The 11,438-nt window shown below is 43.5% G+C and overlaps 1 protein-coding gene across 1 annotated transcript in view; it reads right to left on the reverse strand.

Annotated features, from left to right (window-relative positions):
- Window positions 1-10,274, reverse strand: part of LOC133442291 (zinc finger protein 420-like) — a gene marked incomplete at its 3' end in the record, with an annotated part of 52,939 nt that extends 42,665 nt beyond the window's left edge. The window contains exons 1-3 of the mRNA XM_061720289.1: window positions 9,224-10,274; window positions 8,733-8,920; window positions 333-1,746 (exon numbers count right to left, since the gene is read on the reverse strand). Of these exons, the coding sequence (XP_061576273.1) occupies window positions 333-1,746; window positions 8,733-8,920; window positions 9,224-10,274 (2,653 nt within the window). The remainder of the gene's footprint in view (window positions 1-332; window positions 1,747-8,732; window positions 8,921-9,223) is intronic.
- Between the last annotated feature and the right edge of the window lie 1,164 nt (window positions 10,275-11,438).

Here is an 11,438-nt window from a genome sequence, read left to right on the forward strand (position 1 = left end):
TGTTACTGAGCAGGAAACTGAAATCCAACAAAAAACGAATAAGTTTATTCAGAACAGAACAATAACAGAACAATGATGAAAAATGATAGATTACAATAGAAACATTACAAAAAAGGTTACTAATTTACGACCAGAAGCAGAACTATTTAAAAAAAAAATATATAAAACTGAACTTATTACAATTATACCATATTTCCAGATACACACATTTTATTCAGTGTGAACACGTTGGTGACGTCTTAAATTACTCAAATGAGTAAAAGCTGCCCCACACTGCTCACATCTGTACGGCTTCTCTCCAGTGTGAATGCGTTGGTGCGTAGTTAAAGCACCCGATGTGGTAAAAGCTGCCCCACACTGCTCACATCTGTACGGCTTCTCTCCAGTGTGAATGCGTTGGTGCGTAGTTAAAGCACCTGATTCAGTAAAAGCTGCCCCACACTGCTCACATCTGTACGGTTTCTCTCCAGTGTGAATGCGTTGGTGCTTCGTTAAATCACCTGATGTGGTAAAAGCTGCCCCACACTGCTCACATCTGTACGGCTTCTCTCCAGTGTGAATGCGTTGGTGCGTGGTTAAAGCACTTGATGTGGTAAAAGCTGCCCCACACTGCTCACATCTGTATGGCTTCTCTCCAGTGTGAATGCGTAGGTGCGTAGTTAAAGCACCTGATGTGGTAAAAGCTGCCCCACACTGCTCACATCTGTACGGCTTCTCTCCAGTGTGAATGCGTTGGTGCGTAGTTAAATCACCTGATTGAGTAAAAGCTGCCCCACACTGCTCACATCTGTACGGCTTCTCTCCAGTGTGAATGCGTTGGTGCGTAGTTAAATGACCTGATTGAGTAAAAGCTGCCCCACACTGCTCACATCTGTACGGCTTCTCTCCAGTGTGAATGCGTTGGTGACGTCTTAAACTACCCGATTGAGTAAAAGCTGCCCCACACTGCTCACATCTGTACGGCTTCTGTCCAGTGTGAATGCGGTGGTGCGTAGTTAAAGCGCCTGATTTGGTAAAAGCTGCCCCACACTGCTCACATCTGTACGGCTTCTCTCCAGTGTGAATGCGTTGGTGCGTAGTTAAAGCACCTGATTCAATATAAGCTGCCCCACACTGATCACATCTGTACGGCTTCTCTCCAGTGTGAATGCGTTGGTGCGTAGTTAAAGCACCTGATGTGGTAAAAGCTGCCCCACACTTATCACATCTGTACGGCTTCTCTCCAGTGTGAATGCGTTGGTGACGTCTTAAATGACCCAATTGAGTAAAAGCTGCCCCACACTGCTCACATCTGTACGGCTTCTCTCCAGTGTGAATGCGTTGGTGCGTAGTTAAAGCACCCGATGTGGTAAAAGCTGCCCCACACTGATCACATCTGTATGGCTTCTCTCCAGTGTGAATGCGTTGGTGTGTAGTTAAAGCACTTGATGTGGTAAAAGCTTCCCCACACTGCACACATCTGTATGGCTTCTCTCCAGTGTGAATGCGTTGGTGCTTCGTTAAATCACCTGATTCAGTAAAAGCTGCCCCACACTGATCACATCTGTACGGCTTCTCTCCAGTGTGAATGCGTAGGTGCCTTCTTAAATGACCCGATGTGGTAAAAGCTGCCCCGCACTGATCACATCTGTACGGCTTCTCTCCGGTGTGAATCTTCTTATGTCCCTTCAAGGATGATGCAGTGGCGAGGACTTTCTCACACTGATCACAGGGGTAACCTGTGGGCCTCTCTTTGCCTTTACGTTTCTGTAAAGAAAGAAAGAGACTTAGATCCTGTTGTCGGTTGACCTGTCAAAAGTTTTTTCAGTTGTATTTAATAGCTTTCTATCATGTTCTTTGCAGTGAAACAATGAATCCTTATTTTCTAGGGGTCATATTAACCATGTCCTGTCACAACTAGTTCTTTACAGACAAAAACATTCAAATAAAACATCTCGTGGGTCAGAACAAAAGTGTAAGTGGTGAAAGCTGCTGAAACAAAAACCCTTAGAACACATTCATCAACTGTTTACCAAAGCCACTTGAGATGACTGATCTCAAACTTTTCATTAGAAATGTTGTCTTTAAAACAGTTTTGACTTCAGAACTGGATGTGAAAACTCAGTTTTATTACCTGACAAATGTGATGTCAAAAACAAGTTCTCATCAAGATAGAGATGTCATAAAAAGGAAAAAATTTGGGCTATAAACGAGCCCCAAAACAAGCGACATGATACAAAGACAACATTTCAGCAACCTCAATTTATTTGTTGCTACTTTCAATGAACATACATGACAAGCAGCATGAAGGCCTCTGGTCTTAAATGTCAAATATGATTTAATTCACTGTTTCAGCTCAATTAGCTTATTTAAAAACACAAATAAATTAAATTCATTGGGCATTAAAATTATGAAATTCATTTATAAAATTGAAAGTTTAAAGTCCTTATAAGATCCAAATAGCTCACAGATGAACATTTGGTGACTGAACATAAACGGTGCAATAAAAAAAATTAATTGGGAGTTATGCGAATGTGTGAGGAATTAATAAAGAAATTCTTTCAGGCAGTTATTTGAAAACAATAGTGTGGAGAAATCTTGTAGTTGTTAATGAACAGAGTACGGATCAATGTAGGTTTTTTTATTGGCTATAAAGTTAACTGAGTGCATTACATTTCTTTTGGTAAGGTGTTTTTTGTAATATCACACTGTGTCCTCTGAGAGGACATAGTGTGGGAGATGCTTTTTTCCCCCTTCTTTCCTCGTGTCATCTTTTCCTTACCTAATGAAAGGGCGGTGCTGACCCATTGGCTGAACCCTCAGGCACCAGCTCTCCATTTTCGACATGAAACACACTTCTGCTGATGTCTATGTACGGCCTTGCGCCCCTCAAGATCCAACATGTTCTTCTTATTTCAGCAAAAATCTTTTCTAAACCATCCTGACACAATTTCTCGTTATAATCTTTACTGATTAATTGTGTCACCTTGTGAGTAGGATCCAGTACAATTGGATGTAGTACAGAAGTTTGGGCTAAACAGAGTAAGCGACTGTGTGTTGGAAGTGATTTGTGTGATTTGAGACGGGCTATGTCCTCCCAAAAGCTATCGTTTTGTGCCTTTTTAGAGGATTTTTGTTCAGCATTCAGAAATTCAGCTGCAGAGGGATTTACAGTGGTCTGTCTGGAAAGAGACTGGGCAGTGGCATCCAGTAATTCTTGGTAAGTTTTGAAACTGTCAGGATTCGGCACAGTAACAACAACGTTAACACTGTAACAGACAGATTGTTTCAAATCAATTTGGTCATCAACAGATACAACATTTTCAAGGTTTAGGCCAAGTATCTGGAGGTTTGCATAAAAATGCTGGGGCATTGATCCATCTGTTTGGGAGGAAAATATCTGACAGGGATAACCCTCTTGTAACATCATCAGCACGATCCAGTGGAGCAAAGTGGTTCAGTCAGTCCAAAGTGTAATAGTTCAGACTGGCAAAGTGAATTCTGTCCTGATTAGGTCACAGAGGCGTGCACCAGTTAGTGGAGCACGTAGCTGTTGCTTGGGTGAAATGTGTGAGCAAGCAAGAATGAAACTTAGCTTGATGTGACCTTTGACATCCTTAGATCTGACATATGCAACAACACTGTATGCTTGTTCAGACGCATTAAAAAAGATATGAGTGCCTCGGACGGTGGTAGAACGGTCCATCTCTTTGGAGGTATAGCAGCGTGGGATTGTGATTTGAGGAAGATAACAAAGCTCCTTTTCCAAAGAATTCCAAGCTGTAAGAAGGGGATCACCTAACCTAATGGATCATACAACAGAGTTACTGCATGTAACACAATGTTACATGTAGTAACGTTCAGTCTTGCTGTTCCACAGCAGTCCCAGTGTGCACTCCTGAGGATCAGCCTGAGCCTCAGAAAGCCAAAGCTCACAACTGTCGGATCTTGCCTCAGATGGTAAGACGTTAATCACAGCAGGATCATTGCTTGCCCACTGACAAAGGTCAAAGCCCCCTACTAAAAGAGTAGTTCTCAATTTGTCAAAGTGTCTGAGCTGCCACTGATGAAGGAAAACTTTGCAAGATGCCAGTTGAAGGTGTACCCAGAAACCACACTCAAGGATATGCCAAGCTGAAGAAGGTGTGGGGTAGAGTTCAGGTTCAGATGAAAAGTACGATATCGTCTGTGTAAAGCGAGATCTTGTGATCCACCCCTCCCAGACTAATTGATTTAAGTAAGTCATGTGCCCTTATACTGGTTAGTGATGCACGAAATGAAAATTTGTGGCCGAAACCGAAAAACATAATAAACACGCCGAATACCAAATAATACCCGGTCAATTCCGGGTCAAGTGGCAAGGCATGGCGGATTAGTCGAGCTCTCCACGCCATCAAACAAACAAACAATTTGACGTTTTTTGCAGATAAGTACTTATGAAATTAATATTTTCGGATAAGTTAGATAAATAAATAAAAAGCCGACCCATATGAGCCAAGTAAGTACCAGACCACAGGAGCAAAAAAAACGGCAGAAAATGAACCCAGACACGGCTCTCGCTGAAATGAAGACAATGCTGGCTGAACTGAAAACAGATTTCAGGTCGGATTTGAAGTCAGAAATGAAGACTCTTCGTGGTGAGATGAGAAGTGGATTTGAGCGACTGGAAGAGAAAGTGTTCACGCTGAATGAAACAGTTAAAAAACTTGACAACAGACTTGAAGAAGCCGAACTCCGGATAAGTACTAGAGGGGACCGCAGTGCTGTCTCAGGGAGGCTGTTAACCTTTCTTTTGCAAAGTAATCAATTTCTACAGGAAAAGTGCCAAGATCTGGAAAACCGGGAGAGACGCAACAATCTGAGAATTTTTGGAGTTGCGGAGGACGCTGAGAGTGGAGATATGCTGAAGTTTATTGACCCGTTTATTAAAAGGGCTTTTAAACCTGCCACCGGAGTACAACCTGGGGATAGAAAGAGCTCACAGGTCACTGCAGAAGAAACCAACAAATCCAACAGACTCCCCAAGATCAATTGTTGTGAGATTTGCAAGTTTTCAAGTCAAAGAAAGTGTCCTTTATGGGGCTTGGAAAAAGAAGAAAATTGAGATTAATGGAAGGCGGATCTTTTTCGATCATGATTCCCCCCATGATTTAATTTTTATAGGTGTTTGTTGCTCTAAGTTGATTTTTCAGAAGTCATTTCCAAGTGGTTAGCTTGATAAATGATCTAATATTTCTGTGTGCACATCATTAAATGTAATTTATGATTAAGGATTACAGATTAAAGGTAAATCATAAATACTTTCTGTTATCAATATGCCTGCTACATTCATGTTGATTGTATTATTTTGATGGTGATTTTGATACCATTGTCACCCCCCCCCCAAATTATGAAAAACGTTTGAAAAACTAAATATTATATAGAGCTGTTTTTAAAATCTTACAGCTCTGGGTCTTAGTTAAAGACCCCAGCATCCATGCATGGTCACAAGCATGGAAGGCTGTGGAAACCATGTTCTGTTGTTTTCTTGTTTCTTTTGTTAATTTGGAATATAATTATAGCGACTATCCTGTCAAACAATTAGCCACTCGGCTGGGTGCGGGACGGGACTTCCTTTTTTGACGCGCTCAGCTGATGGATGAGTGAATGAATGAAAAGTACACAGCAACGTCCACTGTCGGGTGAGGTTCCCATTTATTATCCTTACTGTATATTTCCAAGCATGTTTATAGTATGGAAAAACTGTTTATGGAGTGATCTGAATTAATTGTGATGGTTCTGGCTGGTAGAAAAGCTGTCTTTAAAGAGCGGTAAAAAACCGTGCGGTCTCCCTGTCACCCATGCATTAATTGGCCGCCCAGAACACCTGCGCCTAAATACCAATTGCACCGGTAGTGACGTGGACCCAAACCACCATCTAACCTGCCACCAAGTGACAACAACTTGTAAATAAACAAAAAGACTGAAATAAGCAGACAAATAATGGCTCCTACACACCGGCCCCTTAATTGTGACTGGGTGAACAATTAAATTCAAGAAAAAAAGGGAGCCATAAATAGTCCAATCTTCCTCTGTCTTCTTTCTTCCATCTTCTGAGTCTGGCGTCACAGACACTAGACTCAACGTTGGGTCATGACCATGCAAAAACTTTATACTGCCTCCTGTAGCAGAAAAAGCTTGGATATGGGCCGCTCCAAATGCCCTGTCTTTGTCTTCAGCTGTACGGAACGTACAAGTCCTCCCTTGTCCGGATATGTCTTTGTTACTCTTCCCATAATCCATGATCCACGAGGTGCAGTATGATCCATGACAATGACAACATCACCTATCACAAAACTTCTTCGAGGCTTTGTCCACCTTTGCCGTTCTTGCAGTAGCGGCAAGTACTCTCTTGTCCACCTCTTCCAGAACAGGTCCGACAGGTACTGAACCTGCCTCCACCGTCTCTTGATGTAAACATCATCCTCTTGAAAGAGTCCAGGTGCAAGAATAGGCTTTCCTTTGAGCAGGAGGATGTGATTTGGCGTGAGTGCTTCCAAGTCATTGGCCTCATCAGATACTTTAGTAATGGGGCGGTCATTCAGAATGGCCTCTACCTCACACAGGATGGTATGGAGGCTTTCATCGTCCAAAGATTGTTGGTGTAGAACAGAACACAAGATGTTTAGGACCATTCTGATGAGCCGCTCCCACACACCACCATGGTGAGAAGCAGTGGGGGTGTTAAAGCTCCAATCAATACCTTTTTGCAGAAGAGCACTGTGAATCTTGCTGTGATCTATGGCAGCCAAGGCCTCTCGCAACTCTCGCTTAGCTCCAACAAAGTTTGTGCCGTTATCCGACCTCAAACTAGTGACTTGACCTCTGCGGCACGTGAACCTCCTTATGGAATTAATGCAGGAATCTGTATTCAGAGAATAGGCAATCTCCAAATGTACAGCCCTGCTAGCCATACAGGTAAAGATGACGCCATACCGTTTGACCACGGCACGTCCTCTCTTGACATCTATGGGGCCGAAATAATCCACTCCTACATGTGTGAAAGGAGGCAAATCTGGCCTGATTCTTTCCTTTGGCATGTCGGCCATTTTCTGTTCACTGGGCTGTCCTCGATGCCGTCGACAGATCACACAGTCCGATATTATCCTTCGACAGGCAGAGTTAGCATTTGTGATCCAGTATCTACGCCGCAAAGTTGAGAGCATATGGTTTCTTCCGGCATGTCCAAGCTGCTGATGTATGGATCGTAGAATGAGATTGGATACATGTTGACTCTTAGACAGTATTACAGGGTGTTTGAGTTCCTCAGGTAAAGCTGCCCGACTGAGTCTTCCACCCACTCTCAACAACCCATCCTTCCACACAGGATCCAACCTGTAAATGTCACTCGTTCTCTTCACACCAGATGCTCCACCCTTCAATGCAGAGATTTCATCCTTGAAGGCTGCGTGCTGACTGAAGTGGATAATGGCAGATTCTGCTCTGGTGAGGTCACTTACAGACAGAAACTGATTGCCAACTGCATCTCTGACCTTTTTCATCTCCTCTTCCACCCTTTCAGGTTGCACAAGTGAGCCTGTAGCAGTAAAAGAAGCAACCACTTCCTTCCTCTTTCTCCTTAGCTCCAGGAGGATCGTTTTGAGCCGAAGGAACCAAGCAACAGTGGTCTTGAGCTTTGTCCACTCTGAAAAGAAACTCATGAGCTTAGCAGTTGCATCCTCAGAGTGTGTATTGATGACATTCACAATAACATTCCTTTTGACCTCTGGATCTTGTGAGGAAATGGGCTGTGGATCAAAGGGTCTTGGCCAATCAACTTCTGGGTGTCGCAGAAAATCAGGGCCCTCAATCCACCTTGTGCATGCTAGAAAGCTATTTGCAGTCAGACCTCTGGAGGCTTCGTCAGCAGGATTATCCCTAGAGCTGATATGCCGCCACTGAACAACCTTTGTAGCTTCTCTTATAGAAGCCACTCTGTTTGCTACAAAGGTATGAAATCGTTTGGTTTCATTACTTATGTATTTCAGCACCGTCTGACTGTCAGTCCAGAAACATGAGTCCTCCAACTGCAGTGATAGCTCTTTCCTCAGCATCCTGTCTACTTTGACAGCCAGCACAGCAGCGGTAAGTTCAAGGCGAGGAATTGTCGTCTGTTTTAATGGTGCAACTCTATCCTTGCCCAACATAAATGCAAGATGCACTTTCTCCTGGCTCTCCAGCCTAAGGTAGGACACTGTACCATAACCATGGTCACTGGCATCTGCAAAATGATGCAACTGTTCATGTAGGGGTCCTCTAAAATCCATTGGCTTGATGCAACGATCCATCTTAAACTCTGCCACCCTTCCCAGGTCCAGCAGCCATCCTGTCCATTGTTGCGAGAATATCTGGGGTATAGGGTCGTCCCAGGACATGTTTTTTCGGCACATTTCTTGCAACAATAGCTTTGGTAACAAGGTAAAAGGTGATAGAAATCCTAATGGGTCGTAGATGGAACTAATGATTGAAAGGATTCCACGTCTGGTGTGTGGCCGTATTTCAACTGCAGGTTTGAATGTGAAACTGTCACTTTCCGCACACCAACTCAATCCGAGTGCCATCTCCACAGGCAGAGTGTCGTGCTCCAGATGTAGCTGCCTGGTTGGTTTTGATCGCTTTGACTCAGAAATGGATGACAATACAGCCCGACTGTTGCTTGTCCACTTTAACAGCTGAAATCCCCCTTTTGAGCACAAGCTAGTGAGATCCTCAACGAGCTGCATTGCTTCTTCCTCTGTGGGCAAAGACTTCAGACAATCATCCACGTAGAAATTATTGCAGATGGTATCTGTCACCTTCTCTGGGAAGTCAGCCTTATTGTCCACTGCAGTCCTCTTCAAAGCATAGTTGGCGCAACTCGGGGAGGAAACTGCCCCAAAGATGTGCACTCTCATTCTGTGTTCTACCGGACGCATTGAGGTGTCTCCGTTTGGCCACCACAGAAAACGAAGAAAATCCACATGCTTTTCTGACACTCTTACTTGATGGAACATAGCTTGGATATCCGTCATCAGAGCAACATGTTCTTCTCTGAATCTTGTTAAGACACCAAAGAGAGAGTTAGTGAGGTCGGGACCTTGCAACAGCTGACAGTTTAATGAAGTTCCTTTGAATCTTGCCCCACAGTCAAAAACAACCCTCAGAGTTTTCTTTTTTGGGTGGTACACCCCGTGATGAGGGAGATACCACACACTGCCATCTTTACCATCCAACTGGTCCTGAGGCACTACTTCCGCATATTCATTGTCAATCATGCCAGTAAGAAATGCTGTGTACTCCTCCTGGTAGGTCTTATTCCGTTCAAACTTCCTCTTGAGACTCTGGATGCGCTGTTCAACTATGCACCTGTTGTTGGGCATGGTGATGTCATCCACCTTAAAGGGTAAGTCCATACAGTAATGACCATCCTGCATGCAAGTGGACTTTTCTAAGGTCTCCATAAACCTCAGATCTTCCCTTGACATCTCATGCTTCTCCAACGTCTTCTCATTGAAGTCCTGGTTGTATTGAGAGATCAACAGCTCCTCGAGCCTGGCAACGGATATCCTGTTGGCACAAATGGTTGAGCAGCTTCTCTGACAACAATCATTATTGCTCCTTGCAGGACCGTTGATGACCCACCCCAATAGGGTCCTCACGGCATATGGTCCTTCACCTTCGCTGTTTATGATCTCCCAGGGCTCCATAAGCTTTGGCGCATTAGTCCCAATTAAGACTTCCACCGCAGCATCCAAGTCTGGGATCCTGATATCTCTCAGATATTTCCATTTTTTAATGTCTTGCTGAGTGGGAATGTTGCTCCTTGACACAGGGATTGTTTCCTGCATGTAGGTCTCTGGGAGCTCCACAAATTGATTTCCATCCAACTTGGATACTTCCAGTCCTGAGATCACTTGACTTTCCACGACCTTTTCTTGTCCCATAGTGCGCAGTAGGATGTTGGTTGTTTTGCCTTGTAGGTTCAGCTTCTTCACGAAAGTGTTTGTACAAAAGGTAGCTGTACTTCCAGGATCCAAGAAGGCATATGTCCGCAGCACCTTATCTCCCTTTTTAGATTTTATCTGTACTGGCACGATGGAAAGAGTACAGTTGTCATCTCCGGCCCCAGTACAACCACATGCCTTTAGGGAGACAAGGGCACTGCTGACAGGTGTTTCTGATTCCTTGTTCTTGTCTTTGCTGTGGATGTGCAATATAGTAGGGTGTTTTAGACTGCACTCACTGCAGGTCAGACGGCTCCTGCACTCCTTACTCATATGGCCAGGCTTCAAGCATCCAAAGCACATTCCTTTTCCTCTCAGGAACTCAATCTTCTCCCTTTGAGAAAGCTTGTCCTCATGTTCATAGCAGCCCACTGCCGCATACAGCGCTTCGCCGTTTCCAGTCCATGAATCAATTACACGTATACTTGCTTACATGCAAACTGGGGACCTCCAGGCGCGTTATGACAGGAAACTTTTCCTACCTTCCGCCAGATGAGGTTGATGAACATTTACCGGCCAGGGATAACAGATGAGGTTAGCAGCGCTGCAATCCGCATTTCCAAATGCTCCAATAATCCATGTGAGATCAGGGTTTTTTACTTGTATAGCGACTATCCTGTCAAACAATTAGCCACTCGGCTGGGTGCGGGACGGGACTTCCTTTTTTGACGCGCTCAGCTGATGGATGAGTGAATGAATGAAAAGTACACAGCAACGTCCACTGTCGGGTGAGGTTCCCATTTATTATCCTTACTGTATATTTCCAAGCATGTTTATAGTATGGAAAAACTGTTTATGGAGTGATCTGAATTAATTGTGATGGTTCTGGCTGGTAGAAAAGCTGTCTTTAAAGAGCGGTAAAAAACCGTGCGGTCTCCCCGTCACCCATGCATTAATTGGCCGCCCAGAACACCTGCGCCTAAATACCAATTGCACCGGTAGTGACGTGGACCCAAACCACCATCTAACCTGCCACCAAGTGACAACAACTTGTAAATAAACAAAAAGACTGAAATAAGCAGACAAATAATGGCTCCTACAATAATTTTTGCTATTGTAAGAAATTGGAGGATATATTGAATATTTTACTTACAAATGAGAATATTAAAATTGACTACATGGGATTAGGTTTACAGGATGTTTTGTTGAATAAGTATGGCAGATTTATAAAACAGAAAACACTAAGTGGTAGTGTATGAATTTTAATATAATTTCATTTAATGTTATTGGTTTGAATAAACCAATTAAAAGGAATAAAGTGCTTGCGCAAATGAAATATCAAGGAGGAGACATGGTATTTATGCAGGAAACACATTTGTCCAAAATAGAGCATGAGAAATTAGCCAAACTGTTTAAAGCCCAGGTTTATTACTCATCTTATCACTCATCTAGAAGAGGTGTTATAATTATGATCAAGAACCACATCCCTTTTGAAGT

This window comes from Cololabis saira, chromosome 1 (genome assembly GCF_033807715.1).
Source record: "Cololabis saira isolate AMF1-May2022 chromosome 1, fColSai1.1, whole genome shotgun sequence".
Classification (NCBI taxonomy): Eukaryota; Metazoa; Chordata; class Actinopteri; order Beloniformes; family Belonidae; genus Cololabis; species Cololabis saira.